This window comes from Myotis yumanensis, unplaced genomic scaffold (assembly GCF_028538775.1).
Source record: "Myotis yumanensis isolate MYYU_CA2020_CCGP unplaced genomic scaffold, mMyoYum1.0.hap1 SCAF_13, whole genome shotgun sequence".
Lineage (NCBI taxonomy): Eukaryota > Metazoa > Chordata > Mammalia > Chiroptera > Vespertilionidae > Myotis > Myotis yumanensis.
In genome coordinates, this window is record NW_027223764.1 from 59729683 (window position 1) to 59754906 (window position 25224).

Below are 25224 nucleotides of genomic sequence, written 5' to 3' on the forward strand. Positions count from 1 at the left end.
AGTGGGCCTCTGTGGCCATTCATTCATTGACCCCATCCCCCAAATTCCCTCGGCAAAGCGGGACGCTGGCTCCTGGAGGCACGGGTCCCACTCAGCAAGCCCATCAGCCTCTTTGGCTTCTATTGACCCAAACTCTTCCCAGGCGTGTTGACCCTGGAGAACCAGGCCCCCCGGGGGAGGTGGGCGCAGCCTCTCCTACTCCTGGTTGGCTGGGGGTTGGGACTGCCTTAAAAGACTTGACTTAACTTTAGAGCATGCCGCTGGAGCCTGTGCTGGGCTGTGTCTGCCCCTGTCCTGGCCTCGCTCACAAATGAGGGTTTGCCTCACGGTGGTGAGATTTGGGCAAGAGCACAGAGCTTTGTGGAAGTCGGGGCTCGCGCAGCCTGGGGGTCCTGGCTTTGGGCTGAGGAGTGGGAATAATCTAGTCCTGCTACGCGGAAAGGGCCTGATCCTGGAACATGTGCCCTCTGATGTGTTTGAAGCAGAATTTTGGTTTCATTATGAAGTTTTATTTTTTTTTTCTTTGTTAGAGTACAAATGCCTGAAGGCCAGGGAAGGATAAATCTGTATTTTAAAAAAAACACCAAAATAATAAAAAGTAAATGTTAACACTTAAGTATTTTCAGACAAAAAATAAAAGACTAACAGCAGCTTGAAAGAATGTTTTCCTCTTATGAGTTCTACGTGGGGGTCACCACATGCGGTGGTGCTCCCTCTTTTTTGGGGAAAAGTCTGCCTGTTCCCCTGAACCGCTGGGCACCGGCCACTTCCTGGCTCCAGACCCTTAGGCTCTCAGCCTGACCCTGGGTAGAGCAGCCGTGGGCTGCGGGCACCATGGGCCATGGGCACCATGGACACCATGGACCGTGGGCACTGTGGACTGTGGGCACTGTGGGTCGTGGGCACCATGGGCTGTGGGCACTGTGGGCTGTGGGCACTGTGGATTGTGGGTCGTTGGCACCATGGGCTGTGGGCACTGTGGGCTGTGGGCACCGTGGATTGTGGGCCATGGGCACCATGGGCTGTGGGCACTGTGGACCGTGGGCACCGTGGGCCATGGGTCATGGGCACCGTGGGCACTGTGGGCACTGTGGGCTGTGGGCACCATGGGCCATGGGCACCATGGGCACCGAGAGCCACAGGTACCGTGGGCCGTGGGCACCATGGGCTGTGGGCACCGTGGGCTGTGGGCACCGTGGATTGTGGGCCATGGGCACCATGGGCTGTGGGCACTGTGGACCGTGGGCACCGTGGGCCATGGGTCATGGGCACCGTGGGCACTGTGGGCACTGTGGGCTGTGGGCACCATGGGCCATGGGCACCATGGGCACCGAGAGCCACAGGTACCGTGGGCCGTGGGCACCATGGGCTGTGGGCACCGTGGGCTGTGGGCACCGTGGATTGTGGGCCATGGGCACCATGGGCTGTGGGTCATGGGTACCGTGGGCCGTGGGCACCGTGGGCTGTGGGCACCGTGGGCTGGCCGGCAATGACCTCTCCCGGAGATGAGCGCCTGCCATGGCTCCTGGCAGCCGGAGGGCTGACAGTTGGGCTCGGAGGTGCAAATTGGCTCTGACACAGCAACTGAGAACTGGACTCTGCTCTCTCCCACCAGCCTCCCTTGTGCAAGTGCTTGTGACCAGACTTTGCCTAATTGTCTGTCTTCCTCATTTTTATCAAAATACTTTCCTGTCTGTGAAAGTAGTGACAAATCTGTTAAAAAACCTGGAAGAGCATTAAGAAGTAATAATAATTGTCCATAATTTTACCCCCTAGATATATTCACATAATATATTTCAACATGGCTTCTCCCATTTTTACTACCATCTTTTCTAAAAAACACATAATTAAGGTTGTATTGTACATACAGTTTCATATCCTAATTCTTTATTTGTGATTATTAATTTACTAGAGGCTCAATGCACGAAATTCATGCAAGAGTAGGCCTACCTTCCCCTGGCTGCCGGCACTGGCTTCCCTCCGGCACCTGGACCCGGGCTTCCCTCGCAGCCCGGCTTTGTCCGGAAGGTCATCCGGAAGGACATCCAGTCTAATTAGCATATTAGACTTTTATTATTATAGATTTTATAACAGTTTATAGCAAAACGATGTTCTCCTTTGAATAGCCCTTCAACATGGTAGGCAGGGAAGGCCTTTTTATTCCATGTTCTGGATATGAGAGTGGAATTTCAGTGAAGTTACAGAGGTGCTGGCTGCGGCGTTCAGGTAAGTGGTGGAACCCAGAACAAGGTCTGCTGGCTCACGGACTGCCCGTCCCACACCTCCAAGGCCCCGTCTTCTTCCACACTCTGGAGCAGGTAGATAGCACGTGATCTTTAAGAGACATGGCATTCCAGGCAGGGATGGAAACCGGAGATGGGAACAGCGAGGCATTCGGGGCTCAGCCGCCTGGGGCTCGCGGCTCCGGCCGAGTTCAAAGTACTGAGACTCTCGAGTTTCAGAAGACAGGGTGTGACCCCAGGGCACGGGGTGAGAAGCCCCGGAGCACCGCTGGGTCACAGGAGGGCCAGAAGGGAGGACAGGGTTCATTTCCTCTGCAGCTTCACTGGGTGGAAGATGGCTGAGCGCTATGAGCTGCGGGAACGGACCTCACTCATGGAACCATGACAGGGACCTGGGGTGGGCTGTGTGCATTGTGTGGACACCCCCCACCACTTCCCTGTAAACCAAACACGTTCTAAAGTGAAAACTTTAAAAATAAGTAAGAGTTGCCCTAACCGGTTTGGCTCAGTGGTTAGAGCATCGGCCTGTGGACTGTAAGGTCCCAGGTTCGATTCCGGTCAAGGGCATGTACCTTGGTTTCAGGCACATCCCCAGTAGGGAGTGTGCAGGAGGCAGCTGATCGATGTTTCTCTCTCTCTCTCATCGATGTTTCTAACTCTCTATCCCTCTCCCTTCCTCTCTGTAAAAAATCAATAAAATATATTTTAAAAAAATAAAAATAAGTAAGAGTTTACCAGACTCGGCTGAAGAGAAACGGCACTTCAGGCAAAGGGACTGGATGCAGTGCGCCAGGAGGGAACGTGATGCGCGCGGACATCCGGACATCCGAGGGGCTTGGCGGCGGGGGCGGAGGGTGCATGTGGCTGTGAAAACTGCAGTGAAGCTGAAAGTCAAGGTTGGGTCTGCATTAGGAAGGCCTTCCTTTTAGGCCAAGCTTAAAAGCGTTAGGATTTATCCTGTAGAAAACAGGAAGTCATGGGAAAAATTTAATTAGCACAGTCCTGTTTGAGTTTGTTTATTGTAAAGGTACCTGTCCCCACCTGGGAGGGGCTGGGAGAGAGGGCGTTGGGGTGATGAGACCAAAGGGAGGCGGTGCAATCCCTGGGACAGAGTGCAGCTGCCCTGCGCCCGGCAGTGGCTGGAGGCCCAGGGGCGTGGACAGTCTCCGAGGGGCAGTCCGTGGAGCGGAGCCGAAACCCAGAGGATCTCACTTCATCCCACTGCTTCTCCCAGCCCCATTCTCCATTCCACGGCTGATTGCAATCCCCGTGGAGACACCGGTGGAGCCGGCTGCTCAAGGACACGCAGAGCCCATCGCAGGCCCTCACCCACACCAGGCATCACGGGTCTGAGAGGCGCCTTCACCCAGGCCAGGGCGTTCAGCAGCAGGTGTTAGAAATGCCAGTCCTGGTGCCGGACAGAGTGCCCCTCCCTGGAATGGATCTATCCCCACGAGGACGAGATTGCCTCCAGGATATCACTGCTGGGGTCCAGCCCTCAGCCCAGGAGGTGCAGCAGACCGCGCCTTGGGGTTCAGCGGCCCTAAGGCCTGTGCGCCATCGTGGAGAGCAGGTGCGGCGGCCCGCGTGCACACAGGGCCCCGCGGGCATGTGAGAAGCTGGGTCAATACTGTGGCCCTTTAGGCTGAGCGTGTGCTCTTCCTCTGAGCAGCGTTTGAATCCGCTGCAGGATTGCTCCGGGCCCAGCGCCGTTCCCGAGACCCAGGGGAGACACAGCATGCGCTCTCCTCACTGCGCCAGTCCCAGAGCTTGGTGTCTCTGGGGTTCCTGAAAGGGAGTATTGGGTAGATCTTCACTCTGCTCTTCCCTGCAGTGCCCCTAAGATCAGCCCGTGGTCTGGGGAGCTCCTCAGAGCAGCCCTGCTCTTGCCCGAGCAGCTCGTCCTCACAGCAGGGCAGCCTGTAGTCGGAGTGTGGGCCTTCATGGGCGTCAGGCCTGAGTGACAGCAGGAGTTTCCAGGTTCCTTTTAGCTGGTTCCGGAGCATGTGCGTCATCTGCTGTGCCTGCCCTAGGCCTCCGGGTGCAGCATCTTCCGGGGGGAATGGCCCCAGATGCGAGGTACACATAAGGAACTGTCGGACATTGAAACTTGGACTCAGAACTGTTGCACATTGAAATTGGGACTTAAACATTTTTTGTTCTTGATGCTTGGGTTTAACTTTCATTATAGTAGCTTAATAATAAAAGAAGGGTGAGATGTGGGGAGCTGATATAGGATTAAGCCTTGGACTGACCTGTTGGCAAAGTCACAAACAAGTCCCAGCTTAGAGGGCACAGTCCTCTTAGCAAATTAGGCTTGACCTTATAACACTCCCCAGATCTTACCTGGGAAGCTAATGGGCTGAGGGAAGTGCAGGGAGTGGTCAAAACAAGTGAAACTCACAAGAACAGTGTAACTATGGTAACCACTACCTTGTTTACCTCTGACTATAAAATGGTTGGTGCGGCCTGAGCACTGGTGGAAGTCCTTCCTCTTGAGTTGGACTTAACAGCCTAGCCCCCCAATACCGCCCCCCCAAAAAATGCAAGAACATCTCACCCTTCTTTTCTTATTAAGCTACTATAATGACAGCCACTGTGATGTCAGGGCTAGGGAGGTGCCGGGAGAGTAGACGTGTCGTTAGGCGCCACTACTGGTGGCACCTTGAGGGCCCCGGTGGCACTTTTCCTCAGAGGGTTGGCTCTTCTTGGCCTGAAGAAAGGCAGAGGCTGCCTGGGACCCCTTGCTACTCACATAGAGGCCATGGATCAGCAGCCGCACCCGGAGCACATTGGACAGAAGTAATCGGGGGCCCAGGAATCAGCGCATGCGAAGGCGGGGTGATCTGTGTGCCTGTCATAGCTGGAGGATCGCTGTGCTAGTCCATACTGTGGTTCATGATCTTGGCTATGCAGTAGAATCGCCTGGGAGCTAAAACGTCCACATCTCCTTCACCACAGACCAGGAAGCTGAGCCCTGCCGGCGGGCCGGGCTTGGGGAGGGTTGGAAGCCCTCGTAGGAGATTCTGCTCCGCCCCATGTTAGCGCTCATCTCGTGGCTGGAAAACAGGGGCTGTCACCCAGGATTGCAGGGAAGCCTTCACTTCCCATGTGACCAAGAGCTGATCTGGACAAGCTGGCTGGAGATGGGGCTGTGTCTGTATTTTTTACCCTCACACATGAACAGTGGGGTGCCAGGGTTCTTTCCCTGCATCTAGAGCAGTGGTTCCCAAACTTATTTGGCCTACCGCCCCCTTTCCAGAAACAATATTACTCAGCACCCCCTGGAAATTAATTTTTTTAAAATTTTAATAGCAATTAAACAGAAAGGTATATGTATTAATGTTTCTACCTTTTTCGTAAAATATAGTAAAGAAAGGTGTAAATTAGAAACATTGAAGTTTGAAATTATGAAACTATTTATTGAACTCAGAATAGAAAGGTAATACAAAAAAAGTTAAAACAAATGCACCTTTGGCCATCACTGTCCCCCTGGATCGCTGCAGTGCCCACCAGGGGGCAGTAGCGCCCACTTTGGGAATCACTGATCTAGAGCAGGGGTGGGCAAACTTTTTGACTCGAGGGCCACAGTGGGTTCTTAAACTGGACCGGAGGGCCGGAACAAAAGCATGGATGGAGTGTTTGTGTGAACTAATATAAATTCAAAGTAAACATCATTACATAAAAGGGTACGGTCTTTTTTTTTTTAGTTTTATTCATTTCAAATGGGCCGGATCCGGCCCGCGGGCCGTAGTTTGCCCACGGCTGATCTAGAGGGTTCAGGAATCTGGAGAAGGGCTGCACGTAAATTAATAAAGAGACTAGACATGAAATATAAATTTGAGAGGCATTTTGGGGAGCCAGAGGAGACCTAGCTTCAGTAACCACGTTCTCTGAACCTCTGGACCCCTCGATCTTTATTAACACAAATTGCCCTAAAACAAAGCAGATATACATATCAAAAGGTAAGGTTTGGTATATAGTAGGCATTGTCAGTTAGGGGGAACTGCTTCTGCTGTCTCAGAAGCAGGCAAAAATATATGCAAATCTTTAGGTTTGGGGAAATGCTTTCGGCTACTCCAGCAGGCAATAGTATGTATCTTCAGCCCTGCTGAAGCCTCAAGGTTCTATCAACCTCTTGATGAACTTCTTGCATTTATGACCTGCTGGAATTAGCCTCCAGCAGTGGGGAATCACTGATGGGATGGAGGGTACCGGAAGGGGAAGCCATTCCGAGAACAGTTGTTTCCTTTTGTCTCTGAGCCCAGACAGGCCCCAGAGCAGCCAGGAACATGTCAGGATGCTGCAGGCTCGGGCGCAGCAGGCCTGGCACGGGATTCCGGCCTCCGTGTGCACACCCGGGAAATGACCTACACACGTGCAGGCAGGCGTGGGCGCTGGGCCTGCCGCAGGCCCCGGGTGGGACAAGCTACACCCGGTCACCTGCTTCTGCGAAGCGCCATCCTGCGCTGCTGGCTGTGGCCATGGGAACGCCAAGGCCCTCTGGTCTGTGAGAGTCAGAGGAGTAACTAAAGGGAGAGGACACTCTGTGGGCGACACGGTGACAGGGCTGCAGCCAGTGGACAGAATGAAGCGGCATAGACATTCACTCCAGAAACAGGTTTTCACCGTTGGTTTCACTGGAAGAACGGGGCAAGCCCTCGGGGCAGCCTCGTCTGACACTCTTGTCCCTGAGGGCGGCCCTGGGTCTCAGAGGAGCCCCGCGGTCAGTGCACCTGCCGTGCCTCGTCCCAGTGTAGGCAGCAGCCGCAGGCTGTGCACAGGCGCCATCTGCCCCTCACGCTCCCTCTTTCCTTCACAGCTGGCGACGTGGGACTCGGAGAAGGGCCTGAACGGCAGCCTGCAGGAGAGGCCCATGGGCAGCCGCCTCCAGGGACTGACTCTCAAAGTGGTGACTGTCTTGGTAGGCTCCTGGGCTCCTGGGCTCCTGGGCTCCTGGGCCCGGGGGGGCGGGGGAGGGGCGGGCTTCTCGGGCTTCTGAGGCGGAGGTGTCTGGTTTCGGGCCGGGTTTGGAAAGACGGGATCTTCTGTGGTGGCCTGAGCTCCCATAGGACCGTTGGCACCATAGTCAACGTGGTGAGGACGGAAGAGCACGGCCTCTGCCTCCCAGGCGTGCAGAGCAGTGGCTGGAGGGGACGTTTCCCGGCACCCAGCACCCCTGACGGGCCACGTGACACAGGCTTCATAATGAAGACTATTGGTTTCAGCTTTTCTGCACAATTGTCCCAGAATCACAGACATTACCTCATCAGGGACCTTAGTGACATCTTCCTTTCAGTTTCTCCTCTAACCTGTTGAGAACTGTAGGAGGAAGCTTAGGTGAGCTCTGGTTAGCAGGCGGGCAGGTGCAGACCTCCCTCTGTCCGGGCAGGCACACCCTCGCCAGCAGCGCCTCTGTACGCACACCACAGCACACCACAGACAAGAAGCACATCCCTTGCCCTCAAAAACCGTTACATTAATGAGATACATTCCCTGGGGCTGTTCGCCAGAGGCTGCCCTGGGTCACAGGGCGGGTGGCAGCGCCCGGGCGTTTGCCAGACGCCACGTCCCTGCAGGAGCACGTGGCTGTGCGCAGGGCGTAGCTTGGGAGTGGGATTCAGTCCTATCCTCTTCTCTCCTATCCTCTTCTGACCTTTGACTTATGATATGCTCATGGCCCGTGAATCAGCATCCATTCCCTAGTGCAGCCGGTAGATGCTACGCTTCTCTCAGCCCCAGCATCGCAGAACTTCATTGTCATTAAGCTCCTGGATGAGAAATATCCACACCTCTTAGCTGGGTCCTGAGGAATAATGGCATTTCCTAAGGGTGGAGCTCGGGCTGTCACAGGTGAAGGAGTGGAAGGAGCCGTGTGGCCTGGGAGACAGGTCTGGGCAGAGCCGGGATGATGTAACCCAGGTTGTAAGGCTGTGCCCATGGCATGCGGGCCACAGGGCCTTCCTGCATGACCGAAGGCCAGGAAAGGGCAGAGGTCTCAGGTTGCAGCCTCACCCGGTGAAGGCGTGCACTGTCTGCAGCGTTCCAGCTGCCGCCACCAGCTCGGTCTCGGCACCTGGGCACGTGGCTGCTGGCCTGGTAGGTGTTGACGCTGCTCATTCTGTGGCCTTAGGAGGAGCCTTTTGTGATGGTGGCCGAGAACATCCTCGGGCAGCCCAAGCGCTACAAAGGCTTCTCTGTGGACGTCCTGGATGCGCTGGCCAAGGCCCTGGGCTTCAAGTATGAGATCTACCAGGCCCCTGACGGCGGGTATGGCCACCAGCTCCACAACACCTCCTGGAACGGCATGATCGGGGAGCTCATCAGCAAGGTAGGTCCCAAGCAGGTCCCCGGGGGGCACCCCGCCTGCCTCGGGGGGAGGGCACCCAAATGAGGCCCATTGAGCAGCTGGAACCTTGGGACCACAGTTACCACTTTCACACATAAACGCTCTCTTTCTCCACAATCCTCTCCCCACCATCCCCCGTTTCCTGCTCCTTTGCTCAGTCCCTGGCTCTCTCTGTTTTCCTTCTGTGCCCATTGCTCTGCTTCCTGAGAAGCCTGTCCCTGTGCCTGCTCTGTAATGTATCCCGGGAAGCCCACCCCCCATGCGTGCTGAGGGGAGAACCTCATTCTCAACGGGGGCACTGCTGATGCCAGTTCTCCTCCCTCACGTGGCCCATCAGTGAGGTGCATGTGTGTGTGTCTGCATTGCTTGCACTGCGTGTGCAGCTGGCATGGCATTCCTCAGCCAGTTCCAGTTCGTCCACCAATATAGAACCATTACTCCTCTCCCTGCTGTGGAACCCAAGTCCACACTGAGACCCACGCATGAGGCCAAGTCACCGTGTCCCCATTCCTGCCCCTGTCATCTCAGGAACTCTGGCCATTTCCTCACAATCATTTAGGATGGTGGCTTATGGTGCAAGCCCACCCTCTCCATGGTCACTGTCACCCTGTCACCACCCACCCGGAGGTTTCTGCAGTGCCTGTGGACAGCTGTGGGGTCACAGTGCTTTGAACTTCTCACCACCAGTGACCTTCGCTAGTTCCTCACTCAGCACCCACATCCATGTATCTTTTAAATATATACATTTAAAATATATATTCTATATAATAAAAGCCTAATATGCTAAGTGTCTAGTCGACTGGTTGGCCGTTCAACCAACCATAGTGTAATATGCTAATGATATGTTAAGGATGCTCAACTGCTCGCTATGATGTGCACTGACCACCAGGAGGCAGGTGCTCTGACTGGTAGGTTAGCTTGCTGCTGGGGTCTGGCCAATCGGGACTCAGTGAGATAGGCTGGACATGCCCTGGAGCCCTCCCGCAGTCACTCCCCAGCTGGCCAACCTCCCACATCCCTCTCCAGCCTTGATTGTGCATCGATGGGGTCCCTTGGCCTGGCCTGCACCCTCTCACAATCCGGGACTCCTTGGGGGGATGTCGGAGAGCTGATTTCGGCCCCATCCCACAAGGGGAGTGCTGCTCAGCCAGAAGCCAGGCTCACGGATGGCAAGCGCAGCGACAGTGGTGGGAGCCTCTCCTGCCTCTGCGGCAGCGCTAAGGATGTCTGACTGACGGCTTAGGCACCAAGGGCTCCTGGACTGGGAGAGGGCGCAGGCCAGGCTGAGGGACAGCTCTCCCCCACTGCCCCACCCTGAGTGCACAAATTTCGTGCACCGGGCCTCTAGTGTTGATTTCAGAGAAGAATGGAGAGAGAGAGAGAGAGAGAGAGAAACATCAATGATGAGAGAGAATCATTCATCAGCTGCCTCCTGCACACCCCTCAATGGGAATTGAGCCTGAAACCCGGGTATGTGCCCTGATTGGGAATTGAACCATGACCTCCTGATTCACAGATCAATGCTCAGCCACTGAGCCACACCGGTGGGCACATTCATGCATCTTTTAGCACCCTCCGTGTTGCTGTCACTGTCACATGTCTTGACTACCACCTGTTGTACTTCTGGGTCTTTCTGGCTTTGCTCCTAGCACACGGCTCCTTTGCTTTACAAACCCCTAAAGGCAGACCCGGGGCCCGTTGCTATGCAGTTTCCCCAGACGTTAAATAACACCTCGCTGTAGTATACCTTACATGCCATAAAATTCGCCCATTTCAAATGTACGGTTCAGTGATTTTTAGAAAACCTCAGAGTTGTGCAGCCATCTCCATAACATCGTTTTAGAATATATCCACCACCCGTGAGCTCTCTCACTCAACCACAGTTACTTCCATTCCCACCCAGCACGGGCGTCACCATCTGCTGGCTATCTCCATAGATTCGCTTTCACGAACATTCAGTATAATATGTGTGATATTTTGTGTCTGGCCCTTCCCACTCCACATCTGGGTTTGAGGTTCATCCTTCCCAAGGTTTCTGTGCTGTTCGTATCCTTCCTCCTCTCCTGCCTGCTGGGCCTCCGTGGTTGATTCTCCATGTTTTGTGATTCTCAATGTTTTTGATTTCTTGTTGCTCCCAAACCATGACTTGATGCTATTATCTGTCCCCCGACCCTGACGTTCAGGTGGCTGCATACAGGTGGGGCAATCCCAGGTGTCCCTAGGTGGGCGCATGGGCACTGTGGCTCCGCCCCAGCGGGGCCTCGGGGCAGCCTGAGCTCCTTGCTTTGTCCTTGGTCGGGTCCTTTGGCAGCATTCCTTAGAGAACGTTTCAAAAGTTGACCTTTCTCCTCGGCAACCTAATAATCTGTCCTCGAAAATTAAACCAAAGAAAGATTGTGCTCCGACCTTGTGGAACAACGTGAAGACGGTTGGGCATGGAATTCTATGTCAGTTTCCTATGAAATTCACATCTGCAGACAAGGGCGGGCGGCCCCAGGAGCGGTGTTGCCTCCGGCCCCCAGGCCACCCTCCACCTGTGTCTGCTCCCTTGGCTCCTCTGCACCTGGCGCCATATAGTTTGCCTCCATCCTGTGCGGCAAACGTGTCCTTCACCACCAGGCCCCTTTCTCAGTCAGCTTTGCTCCAACTTGTCTAGCTCCTCAAGCATGCGGACAGAACCCCTGGGTCTGGGGTTTGTGATAAGACAGGCAAAGGCGAAGGCCAGAGATGCAAACATGAAAGTGTAGGAGGAGAGCCAACACCATCACCCCAGTATTTCTCCTGCTCTTGGTGTGTTGTTGGGTTTCAGTTCAGAACATCAGCATGTCTAACCCTCTAGCGCACATACTAAGCCTGATAAAATCTATGCATGTTCTCCCAATTTGAATAGGTAGGTTAGATCTGTTGTTATGATTGGTCATTTTAAACTAAACCTAATTCTGAGGATGCCTCTGACTTCAAGGCTCAAGAGTCAAGATCCAGATGACCACTGGCCACCGTAGTGGCCTGGGGCTTGAGGCGGGCACTCCAGCCTGGGACTGCCTGCCAGCGTCCTTCTAGGCACAAAGACCCTAACCTCCACCAGTCGGCAGCGCTATCTCACAGTCTGCTTCCATCCTAATGGGGGTCTTTGATTCTTTTTAAAATGAAGCCCATCTTAGAAAGCAAAAATCCTGAGAGGTGCGTTTCAGGTCAGAGTGCAGCTCGCCCACGAGCCCCCTCCTGGCACGGTGTTCCTGCGAAGAGGCAGCCCCGGCATGCAGGCCCGGCAGAGGGAGGTGGGACAACAAGGGAAGCGGGGCCCTTTTCTTGGTGGATGGTACTCTCTGGCATGGTCTCTGCATATAAACCAATCAGGGTCTGATACATTAATGAGCTTCAAGGTAGTTGCAAAGCTCACCATACAACTTCCAAAATATTTTAGAAACGAAAGCCGTCAGGGTGTGGCAGGCTGGGGGCCGGGAGGCTTGACAGGAAAGTGGCGGGCCTGTGCTCCCAGTCTAGGGAGGACCCAGACCAGCTGGAAGACACAGGGGCTTCGTGGTGTGTGGGTCCGAGGGACAGGCCAGCCTGAGAAAGGAGGAAGCTGCTGGGGCAGCAGGGAGGAGCTGGAGAAAACTACCCGTCACACAGGAGGCAGATGCTTTCCAGCCTCTCGTCTCCAGCCGCGGTTTCCAGGAGCTGTTAGGTTTGGGAGAGAAGTGTACGAGGTAAAGAGGTAAGAGCAGACCACTTAGTGCTGGGTTTGCCTTAAAACGTGCAAGGCCACGGGTGCCACCTGGAGAATCCCGTCTCCTCTGGACAGAGCAGCGTCAGCGCGACGTCCTCTGAGGAGACGTTTTGCCTTTCAGAGAGCAGACTTGGCCATCTCCGCCATCACCATCACCCCGGAGAGGGAGAGTGTGGTGGACTTCAGCAAGCGGTACATGGACTACTCGGTGGGGATCCTGCTCAAGAAGCCCGAGGAGAAGATCAGCATCTTCTCTCTCTTTGCTCCGTTTGACTTTGCGGTCTGGGCCTGCATCGCGGCAGCCATCCCTGTGGTTGGCGTGCTGATATTCGTGCTGAACCGGATGCAGGCCGTGACGGCTCAGGCTGCTGCCCAGCCGCGGCCATCGGCGTCTGCCACCTTGCACAGTGCCATCTGGATCGTCTATGGAGCCTTCGTACAACAAGGTACCTTCCTGGGTTCCTGGTGCTGGGATCGCCTGGAAGAACTTATCTGTTGGCAAAGCTCAAATCCCGGTTCTCCACTTTAGACAGAGTGGGCTGTGGCGTTCCGCCTGGCACTGTCCCCTCCCATGCCAGAATGATTCTATGCTCGCGGGGCTGCCAAACCAAAGGAATCTTGCTTCAGTTTGAAGCCTTAGTGGGAAAACACGACAACTGCTTGGCAATGACCTAAGAGCAGCTGCGTTGGACATAGCACGTCTCCCTCCCGAGACGTCTGGGCAGTGCCTGTGGAGTGACAGGACTGTGCAGTTTTCACCAGAAACAGGGAATGGGAAGTCCCTTATCTGAGTGTTGGCTCAGTTTGCACCATAGCACAGCGTGCTCGTGGGGTTGTGTAAGGATAGGCAGTCAGGAGCTCTTCCTGCTGCCACGAAGGAGCCCGGAGAGCACTGGCTCGCAGAGGCAGCCCCTCTGAAAGCCGGGAAGAGCCATGCAGTGAGGGCTGCATGTGAGTAAGGTGCCAGGCAGCCCTCATGCTGAGGTCGGAAGGACGCCCAGACCCCCCGGGTAGGAGGTAATTCCTGTCTGTAGAATGCCCAACGCGGCTCCATGTGACCTTGAAAGGGACTGGGCCTGCCCTCAGCCAGGTGGCCGCCAGCACGTCTCACAGTGGGCGGAGCCTGCTAACTGGGAGAGTTGGGTGGTAGGGCTTAATCCTTGGTGTTTTGACAGATACCACGTCAGGAAAAGGCCAATCCTGGCTCTTCTGTATCCTCTGGTCCTCCATCCCTCCCCCAGACTGGTGTCTTAGGGTCTTTCCCGGACTGGCACAGTCGCCCCCCCTAAGCTGGCAGCCACTTCTCTGGTCCCCAGCCCATCACTGTGGAGGCTGCCTGCCCAGAGCAGGTCCATGGCCGGTGGGAGCGGCAGCCCCAGCCAATCCCCTCTGCTCCGCCCTTCCCGCAGGTGGCGAGTCCTCTGTGAACTCCGTGGCCATGCGCATAGTGATGGGCAGCTGGTGGCTCTTCACCCTCATCGTGTGCTCCTCCTACACGGCCAACCTCGCCGCCTTCCTCACAGTGTCCAGGATGGACAGCCCCATAAGGTAAGACCATCCCCCTCCAGAGCTGCGGCCAGTCAGCTGGGAGGCTGTACAGAGAGGGTGGAAACTTGCCTGCGTGGGCTGGGGTCACCAGTCAGTCAGTGACCGACTTGCTCCCAGACCTACGAGGAGCTTCGCTCCTGTTGTGCTTCACTTTATGCACAATTAAGTGAATGTGTAAACGCATTCATATTTCTCTGAACATTTAAATGCTTCTTAGACTAATCAGAACATTAAAAATTAACCAATTAAATTTTTCTCATTTAAACATTGATTACAAACTGATTTAATCAAAAGTTTCTAAACATTCCATTAAAAATAATTAAAACCAAAAGTCTAATATATTTTCCAAAACTTCAAACACCTTAAAATTATTTTTAAGAACATGTTAATTATCTTAGTGATTAGAAAACTTATTTAACTTATATTTATGAAATTATAAAAATATTGAAACTAGGGACTAAAATATTTTTTCATTTTACCAAAATTTTTAAAATATGGTATAAAAGACTTAGTTGAACATGATGAAATAACTTGGAAAGGTCTTCACAGAGAAAAAATTTAATTTTTATGAGGTCCAATTTATAAATTTATTCTTTTGTGGGTCCTGCTTTGGCATGAATTTAACTACTTGCCCAACCCTAGACCCTGAAGATATCCTCCTGTTTTGGGGGTTCTTTTTCCTCAAAAGTTTTGTAGTTTTATATTTCAGTCTACACTTATTTTGAGTTGTTTTTTGTCTAAGGTTTAGGTTGAGTTCTATTTAAACCTTTATTTTTTTTGTCTATGGATGCTCACTTGATCGGCACCATGTATAAAAAAGGCTATCCTTCCTTTATTTAGTAATTTGTCAGAAATCAGTTGGACCTATTTGTGGGGTTCTATTTCTGACTTTTCTGTTGAGTCCCATTGGTCTGTGTGCCCACCCCTTTGCCAACAGCCCACTGTCTTTATTACCGTAGCACAGAGTCAGCCTGGATACTGGGCAGAGTGGTTCCTCCCATTTTATTCTTCTTCGTCAAGATTGTTTTACCTATTCTAGGGTCTGCACCTTTACATATAAATTTTGGACTAAGCTTGTCTATGTCTATAAAACCATTTGGGGGGTTATAATAGGAATTGTATTAATTACAGTTGTAATTGCATTAAACCAGTAGGCTATCACTTGGTGTGAATGTTTATTGTGAATGAGTATTGAATTTTGTCAAATGTTTTCTTGACATTACTTGACATGATGATCTGATTTTTCTTTTTTAGCTTATAAATACAATAGATTACCATAGCTTATAAATACCATTGATTGTTTTTCAAATATTCTATTCCTTGAATGAATCTCATGTGGTCATGGTTTATGAGTCTTTCATATATTGTTGGATTTGCTGGTATTCTGGCTGAGAATTTTTGCATCTTCATTTATTAGAATATTGGTTTGTGCTTTTATTTTTTGTGCTGTTTTTGGTTGATTTTGATATCTAGGTAGCACAGTGAGACCATTTGGTTGTATTTCTTCCCATGAAAGATGATACTAGAACACCTTTATTTCCTTTTCTCTTCCCACTTCGTTGTTTTTTGTTATAGATTCTAAGACTTTGGACTCAGTTTACTATGGTCCTTTCTTTTCCTCTTATTTAAAAGAAATTTAATGGTTTCTCTGAGATTTTTATTTGGCATTTTTATTCTTTTGTTTTATCCCACCCACATTTGTAGTCATTATTTGCTCTGAATTCTGGTTCAATGCTTGTTGGCTGTTTCTTTATTCCACGGTCTAGTCATTATTCATATCTTTATTTTGCTGAATTTTTGTTCAGCTAGAGTAGCCCTTTGAGCAATATATTATAGCAGTGATATACTTCCTGAGATAACATATCTGAGAATGCTTTTAGTTGCATATACATACAAATGACTCTTCTCTGGGTGTCACAGTGATATTCTGTATAACTTGTTCTATTGCCTGAATTCTGTAGAATTTGCCCCATTGCTCTTCCTATATTAATGCTACAGAGAACCCGGAGATGATCCCACTTACGTCTTCCTTCTCCTGTCCTCTTTCCTTTCCTCCCTTCCATTCCCACTATTTTCTTTATCCTCCCCCTTTTACTCCATCTCTTTTCTATCCCCCATCCCCCTCTTCACCTCCCCCTCTCCTTCCCTTACTCTCCTTGTCTTCCTGTCTCCCTCTCCCCCTTCTTTCTGCTCATTCTCTTGTTCCATTTATTTATTCCCTTGTGCTCCTCCTCTGCCTTCCATTCCTCTCCCCTCCTTTCTTCCCTCTTCATCTTCCCCTTTTCCTCCTTCTCCTTCTCTCTCTCACTCACTTCTCTCTCTCTCTCTCTCTCTCTCTCTCTCTCTCTCTCTCTCTCCCCCTTTTTACTACCTTTCACCTTTCTCCCCCTCCTCCATGGCTTCCTCTGCTCATTTTCCAGTTTTTCCTTGTCTCACATCACTTTCTCCTCCTCCCCCCCTCCCCTTCTTCCTTCTTATGATTCCTTTTCTCCATCATCTTTATCCTTCCCTCCTTCCTTTTATTCTTCCTCCTCCACTTCTTTCCCTCTCATGTGCTTTCTCCTTTATAATTAACCCTTCTAATACCTTTAAATTTTAAACATCCATCACTATTTAATAGAGTCAACCTACATGTGATTAACCATGCGTAGAATTTCCTTTTTATTCTGGGAGAGTTCTTCAGCATGTCCTCCACACTCCTGATTAGATTTTCTCCAGTGTTCAGATGATTTTCAACTATGTTAATGAGTATATAAATTATATTCCTGTGTTTTTATTTCCACTTATCCTTTCTTCCTCTCACTCTGTTAGTATCTCCTTTATTTCTCAGCCACTGTTTATGGCAAGAGTGCTTACTATAATGAACTATACCTATAGAGAAGCAAATATTTAAGACATTTTACTTCATTTTCTTAACATATGTTTTCTAATTATGTGTTTGGAATATCTAATGCAGTGTAGTTTAAGTGCATTTATACATTATTTTAAAGTGCTGAATCCTTTCTTTATGCCTTCATGCTGTTGTTCTTGATGTTCAGTTTGCTATTTCTTGATTCTGAGCTCTTTCCAGAAACAGGCAGATAGGGTCCCCTTAGGTCACCCAGTAGTAGACTGGCTCCAGGTCGACGCATCCTCCCGGGATGGAGCCCTGGCTTAGGTGTCTAGGCAGAGGCTGAGCGGTAGCTGCGATGCCAGCCTGGCCTCAGTGGGAAACTTTCCCTCTGGAGTTTTGTCCTAGGGACAGAATTTCTGTTTCTAGAGTTATGACTGATGCAGCCTTTCAATAGTGAGAACAGCCGTAGTGAAGCTGTGTCAGACTGCATTTCTATTTTCTGTATCAGAGACAAATGCCAGTGACTGGGGTTTGTGTCCACTGTTCCCTGCAGAGCCCAGAGGAAACAGGGACCCTCCGTCATTGTGACTGCGAGCTGCTCTGCCTGTGTAGGTATAAAATAAAACCCTCCGAGATGACACACCTTCAGAAAACACGATATCCCTGGCTGGTGTGGTGCGTGGGCTGGAGCGTCATCCTGCACACTGAAGGGTTGCAGGTTCGATTCCCACTCAGGCCATATACCTAGGCTGTGGATTCAGTAGGTTTCTGGAAAGATGAATGGTGGGTCTTTGTCTTCCAGTGACATATCTTTCTTATTAATCCAAATGATCTTCAACCTATACATTCTCAAACTAATAGAAAACTATTCAATAATAATTGTGACCCCCCTTTAAAATACTAATAGTTACTTTACATCTAAATATTTTATTCTTTATTTTGTTAATGTGATGTATTTCACTGGCTGATTTATAGATGTTAAACGATCTTTGCATCTCTAAGATAAATCTCACTAGGACATGGTGTATAATCCTTTTAATGTATTGTCAAATCTGGTTGCTAACATTTTGTTGATAATTTTTGCATCTATATTCATCAAGGATATTGGCCTATAATTTTCCTTTTTCTTTTTTTAATGTCTTTGGTTTTGCTATCAGGAAAATACTGGCTTTGTAGAGTGAATTTATAGTCATTCTTCCCTCTTTGATTATTTGAAAGGAGCTTTTTCTTGTGCACACACATCTACACATTTTCAGAGGGGAACATAAAATAAAAAAACTGAACTCACCGGTAGTCTAATTTATCCCAAGTTATTTTTCCTTTCAATCATCTTGATGTAAAGAAATAACCACTATTCCATAAAACTTGCTGTAAACTTTTTATAAAGTGATGTTTTGGTTTTTTTGCAGTTTTATGGTGAATAAAAAATCTAGATGACCTTGGGTTTGGTGATGACTTCTTAGATTCAACATCAAAAGAACAATCAATAATAAATTGGTAAGTTAGACTTCATTACAATAAAAACAATTCTGTGATAAAGACACTTAAGAAAATTAGAAGACAAGTCACAGATTGTGAGAAAAATCTTTGCAAAATACTTATTAGGTAAAAGATGATATCCAAAATATATAAAGAACTATTTAAATAGTAATGAAGAAAACAACCTATTTTTTTTTAATGAGTAAAAAAAAAAAAATGAACAGACACCTCACCAAAGAAGATATACATATGGGAAAAAAAGCAGATGAAAAGGTGCTCAATAGCATGTAACATTAGGGAATGGAAAATAAAACAAAAATAAGATACCACTACACACCTGTTAGTATGGCCACAATGCAAAATACTGACGCCACCAAATGCTGGTGAGATTGGGAAGCAACAGAAACCCTCTTTTATTGCTGGAGGGAATTCAAAATGGTATAGTCGCTTTAGAAGAAAGTTTAACAGTTTCTTGGAAAACTAAATGAACTCATACTCTGTAGCCCAGTAGTCATGCTCCTTGGTATTTATATAAATGAATTGAAAACACATATGAACACAAAAACATTCACATAAATCTTCATAGCAGCTTTATTTAGCAAAATGTGGAGGCAACCAAGATGTCCTTTAGTATATATGAAAGAGAGAAATACGTTGTTTTTTAATGAGATGTCAATTTTAAGATAAATTTGTGGATAAAATGGGGGAAAATATGAGCTGGGCAGGACTAGGATAAATCAAGTAGGACAAATAAAGCCAAATTAATAATTTTTAATTGATCATGCTATTGATGTTATATCAAAAAGTCATAGACAAACTAAAGCTGGATTAATAGCTCTTTTTTAAAATCACTTTTTATTTTTTCAATTACATTTGACATACATTATTATGTTATTTCCAGGCGTACACCCCAATTATTAGACATTATAAAACTTATTAAGTGATTATCTCAAAAAATCTCATACTCATCTGACACCATACAGAGTTATTAGAATATAATTGACTATATTCCCTATGCTGTATTCTACACCCCCTTGACTACACTATAACTATTAATTTGTACTTCTAAATCACTTCACCTTTTCCACTCCCCCCCTCTCATCTGGCAACCGTCAAAATGTTTTATGTATCTATGAGTCCATTTCTGTTCTGTTTATTTTGATTTTTAGATTCAGTTGTTCATAGATATGTATTTATTGCCATTTTATTGTTCATATTTTTTTTATCTTTTCTTTTGCTTCTTCTTAAAGAAGACCCTTTAGCATTGCATGTAATTCTGGTTTGGTGGTGATAAATTTTTTTAGCTGTTTCATGTCTTTAAAGCTCTTTACCTGACCTTCAATTCTAAATGATAGCTTTGCTGTGTAGAGTGATCTTGATTGTAGGTCCTTGCTTTTCATCACTTTGACTATTTCTTACCACTCCTTTCTGGCCTGCAAAGTTTCTGTTGAGAAATAAGCTAACAGTCTTATGGGCACTCCCTTGCAGGTAACTAACTGCTTTTCTATTGCTGCTTTTTAAAATTCTCTCTTTGTCTTTAACCGTTAGCATTTTAATTATGATGTGTTGTGGTATGTGCCTGTTTGGGTTGATCTTGTTTGGAATTCTCTAGGCTTCCTTGACTTGTATGCTTATTTCTTTCACCTGGTAAGGGACATTTTCTGTTATTTTTCCAAAAAGGTTTTCAATTCTTTGTTCCCTCTCTTCTCCTTCCAGCATCCCCATGATACAAATGTTGGTACATTTGAAATTGTCTCAGAGGCTCCTTACACTATCTTCATGTTTTTGGATTCTTTTTTCTTTCTTCTATTCTGATTGGGTGTTCTTTGCTTCCACATATTCCAAATAGCTCATTTGATTCTTGGTGTACACTACTCTACTATTGATTCCTTGTAGTAAATTATTCTTTATTTCAGTTAGTGTATCCTTCCTTTATGACTGGTTCTTTTTTATATTGTTGATGGTTCATTAAGTTCCTTGAAGTTATACCTAAGTTCCTTGAAGTTCTCAGTAAGTTCCTTGAGCATCCTTATATCCAGTGTTTTGAACTCTGTATCTGGTAGTTTGCATGCTCCATTTCATTTAGTTATTTTTCTGGAGATTTCTTCCATTCTTTCATTTCCAACATATTTCTTTGTCTCTGCATTTTGGCTGCTTCACTGTGTTTGTTTTATGTTTAGGTAGAGCTGCTATGTCTCCCAGACTTGGTAGAGTGCTTTGTGTAGTAGGTGTCCTGCAGGGCCCAGTGACTCAGCCTCCCCAGTCACCCGAACTGGGCACTCCAGGCATGCCCCTGTGTTGGTTGTGTGCACTGTCCTGTTGAGCCTTGATTTCTGTTGGCATCACTGGGAGGGATTGACCTCCAGCCAATTGGCTGTGAGGACCAGCTGCAGCTACAGCAGAAGAGCTGCTGTGCAGGAGACACCCCTGTGGAGCAGGACTTGCTTCAGTGGGGCTTTGGTGCTCACTGAGTCTGCCTCTTGAGTGTGTTACTCGTGGATGTGCTAGGGTTGTAATCTGGCATAGTCTGAAGCTGACCACTGGGTGCACTGGCTCTGGGGCCTCCAGGAGGTACAAAGTCAGCCACTGTCTGTGCCCTTTCTGGGGCCACCCAGCATAAGCTACAGAGCAATCTGCCAATGGCTGGCACTTTTATTAGGCTCAGAGGTCCCAGGAAGAGCCAAGCTGTGAACCAAGGTGGGATGCCACTAGTCCTGGGCATGTGGCCAGTTTTTGAGAGGTATGGGGCATGCTGAGGCCAGCTGCTACTTGTTTGAGGGATTTTAGGGAGACCAAAGCATGAGGCAAGAGAGGCCAGTGGTGTGGGAAAGCCCCTGGAAATGGCTTGGATGAGCCTGCAAGTTGGTTGGGGTGGGGTGTCAGGGAATCACCAGGTGGGGCAAAAATTATGAGCCAGGTTGATGGAGACTCAGATATGATGCCTGCCAGTCGGTTCTGTGGGGGAGGTCTCATCAAAGGAACCCAAGCCTCTGCCAACACTTCTCTCTGGGAGAAAGCTGCCCCCAGCTCTTGCCCTGATGCCAGATAAGTTAGTTCCTCCCTGTATGTCCCTGGATCCTTTCAAGCTGCTGCTCCAGAGCTGGAGCTCTGAGGGAGTGAGTCCAAGTAAGTCCTTGTGCAGGCCCTTTAAGAGGAATTCCTGGGACTCCAGTAGCCTCCCTGTCACTCAGTCACAAACTCCACTGTTTTTATACCTGGAAGACTGAAGTTATGGGAACTTCAGACTAGATAGGCACATTCCACAATGATAAAAGGCTCAGACCCTTTAGCATGTTTTTGTTGTGTTTTTTTAATCGGAAGAGATATCTTAGCTATGGAGGTCACTCTTGAGGAGCAGGGGGACCAAGGCCCACACCAGACCCTTTAGCCCAGACTAGATAGCATGTTTTAAAAATACTTGAGGCACACCGAAAATTGTTGCCATAGAGCATTATATGGCATAAAGAGGCACATCCCACAATGATAAAAGGCTCAATTTCACTGGAAAGACAACAATTCTAAATATGTATGCATCTAATAACGAAGTGTCAACATTTATGAGGGGAAATCTGACAAATCTAATGGGAGACATAGTCAAATATAAAATAGTAAAAAAATCAACTTTATTTTCTTAGAAATTGATATAAACTAAAGAGCAGTAAAGCTATAGAAGATGTAAACGATACTGTCAACTAACTTGACATAATCGACATTTCTAGAACAGTACACCAACAATTGCAGAGTGCACATTCTTTTCTAGTGTTCATGGGTCATCCAGTAAGATGGATCACTCATTGGTCCATAGAGTTAAATCTTACTAAATTTTTACTCTTTTTAAAGAGTAAAATGTTAAAGATCATGTTATACTGTTATAGTTAACTTAAATTAGAAATCACTAAAACTAATCTAGAAAATCCTTAGTAAAATTTAAATAATAGAATTTTAAACTTATATATTAAAGAAATAAATCATGAAAGAGATGTAAAAAATATTTCTAACTAAATTGCAATGAAATCACAACATATCAAAATTTGTGAATGCACGCCCTGACTAGTTTGGCTCAGTGGATGGAGCGTCAGCCTGTGGACTGAAGGGTCCCAGGTTCGATTCTGGTCAAGGGCATGTACCTTGGTTGCGGGCACATCCCCATTGTGGGGTGTGCAGGAGGCAGCTGATCGATGTTTCTCTCTCATCGATGTTTCTAACTCTCTATCCCTCTCCCTTCCTCTCTGTAAAAAATCAATAAAATATATTTTAAAAAATTTGTGAATGCAGCTAAAGTAGTGTTTAAAGCAAAGTTTATAATGCTTCTGTAAGAAGTAAAAAGCTTAAATTCAAGATTCTTAGTTTCTCCATTAAAAAGATAGAAAAATAAGAGCAAGCTAAATTCAAAGTAATTAAAAAAATAGAATATGTGTAATACCAGAAAATTAGCAAAGTTAAAAGTTTGTTGTTTGGTAAGTTTAATAAAGTTGATAAACCTTAAGTAAGATTAATCAAGGAAAATAAATGAGAGAAAAATGAAATGATCAATATCAGGAATGAAATGGGGGGATTTTACTATATCTTTTAGTCCTTAAAAGGATAATACAAAAATATTATAAGCAAATTTAGGCCAATATATTCAATAACTTAGGTAAACACAACTTATAAAATCCAACTTAAGAAGAGATCTGAATATTTATATATCTCTTGATGACATTGGATTTATAGGTCTTACTACAAGTGAAGTTCCAGGCCCAAGTGCTGTCGCTGCTCTCCAGCATTTAATGGAAAACACTGGTTGTAAATTCTTTCAGAAAATAGAGACAAAAATGTTTTAAATTAATTTAATGAAATTGGCATAACCCTGATAACAAAAACTGAAAAAGATATTACAAGAAAATAAAGTTACTGATCAATATTCCCAGTGAACTTAGATGGAAATATCCTAAACTAAACAGTAGCAGATTTAATCTAGCAATATGTAAAAATACATCATATTCAAGTGGATTTTTATCCCCAGGATAAAAGCTTATTTCAATACACGAAAACCAATCAATGTGATTCACTACATTAAAAAAATAAAGGAAAAGAATTATATAATCATCTCAATTGCTAAAAAAAAGCATTTGACAAAATTCAATACCCATTTATAATTAAAAATCTCTCTATATAAAAGACTAATATGCTAAGTGTCTGACTGTCTGGGTAATGATGTCACATAGCAATGGCTGGCTTCCTCTCCCTAGTGACCAGCCTCCTTGCAGTTTCTTCAGCCCAGGAGCATGTCTTGCTTTATAGCCGGGTGGAAACATTTTACACTTTAACCAAATGTCTGTGAAGTCCTGGAGTAGGTAGATAGGAGACTTGGTGGAATCCTATTTTCTTTTCATTAGTTGGAAAATGGAGATTTAGAAAGCTTAGAAACTTGACCCGACTGAAAAGATGAAATGGTGAACCTTGAAAATAACTTCAGGTTTTCTCACTGTGCAGAATATAGCCAAACACTGCTGCAGTTAAATATTTCACCCTTTGTTCTCCCTGTGTGATCTACAATGATAATCTGCTTTGTGTTGATATTTACTGCTGTGTTTCTGACAGTTACCTGAAAGAGAAGTTGAGGTGCTTCACTGGGCTGGGAAAAGTTTAGCTACATCAGAAAGCAGGTCTAATTAGGCGAGTTTGTTCTGTATCTATAAAAGGCTAAGTTGACTCACACATGTGTGATACATATAAAGCTCTCGCTGGCGCCAGTCACACCCGTGTGTTTCAATCTGTCATTGTCGATCGTGAATTTGGTTGACACTTCTATTATAAAGGGCAAATAGCGATATTAAAATATTTCTTCTAATTAATTTACTTTCCATGTGCACAGATCCATGCACTGGGCCACTAGTAAGAAAATAAAAGGAAACTTTCATGACCTGATAATGGGCACAGAGAACTGTCTGCTGGGAATGTGGTTAACGATGACATCTGGGCTGCTTCTCCCCAGCCAGCAAGAGCGCTGCTCTGCAGGCCACGGCTGCGCAACAAACAGTAAAAGACATAAAAGGCAAGCAGTTTGAAAGGGACACGTAAAGCTGTCTTTATTTCCTGATAACATGGTGGTCTTTGTAGAAAATCTTAACGATGTTGTAATAAATTTAAATCTAATAAATCTTCACAGGTTTCAGGAAAGGAGTGACTATGCAGAAATCAATGGTTATCTTTATACACTAACAACCAACACCTGAGACCACATTAAAATACAGTTACAACAGCATCCAAAGTATGCAGTTGTTAGGAATACATTTTTAAAAGATGTATAAGAATTATATTCTTAGTGGAAAATATTTCCAAGAGAAATTGAAGAAGATATAAATAAATGTAGAGATATCCAATATTCATGGATTGAAAGACTCAATATGTTGAGATGGCAAATCTCCCTAATTGAGATATAGATTCAATGATGCAATCCTCATCAAAATCCCAACAGACTTTTTAAAAAAGGTAAAATTGAACAAGATTGTTCTAAAATAAATGGATATTGAATGGAGAAATTATTTTGAAAAAGAAGAATAAAGTTGGGAGACCAACACTGCTTGATTTCAAGACTTCCTACGGAGCTGTGAAGGCCTCTCGTTTCTCAGTACTACGCTGCTCCCTGGCTTCTGTGTGCGTCTCAGAATCACAGGTGGTTTTCTGCTCTGTAGCCTTTACCGAGATTAGTCCACATTTCTGGACCATCTCTGCTTTTATCTAGATCACAGCACCTCATCCTTCTAGTCTCTGCGGGATGTCTCCTCCTCACAGTAGCTTCCTGGATGCTCCTCAAGTTAAATCACCCTTTTCTATTTTTCTCTCTCTTAGACTCCACTATGTTTCTTTCTTAGCAATGATCACACTGCATAACTATGGATTGACGTGTTCACTTTTTGCTTAATATACATCCATCCTTCCAGATAATAAGCTCCATGGATCTGGGGACTGAGTTTGTGCTCCATCATATAATGATGCTCAATACAATGCCTGACACAGCCCTGCCACCACACTAAACCCTGCAGGCTGGGAGCATAAG

At 47.1% G+C, this 25224-nt stretch overlaps 1 protein-coding gene across 2 annotated transcripts in view; it reads left to right on the plus strand.

The window, feature by feature from the left end:
• GRID1 (glutamate ionotropic receptor delta type subunit 1) overlaps positions 1-25224 on the plus strand; it is a 629487-nt gene that overhangs the window by 505974 nt on the left and 98289 nt on the right. For both annotated transcript variants that reach the window (XM_070433218.1, XM_070433219.1), the window contains 4 exons: positions 7066-7167; positions 8377-8574; positions 12444-12768; positions 13732-13870. In XM_070433218.1, coding sequence (XP_070289319.1) covers positions 7066-7167; positions 8377-8574; positions 12444-12768; positions 13732-13870 — 764 coding nt within the window. The remainder of the gene's footprint in view (positions 1-7065; positions 7168-8376; positions 8575-12443; positions 12769-13731; positions 13871-25224) is intronic.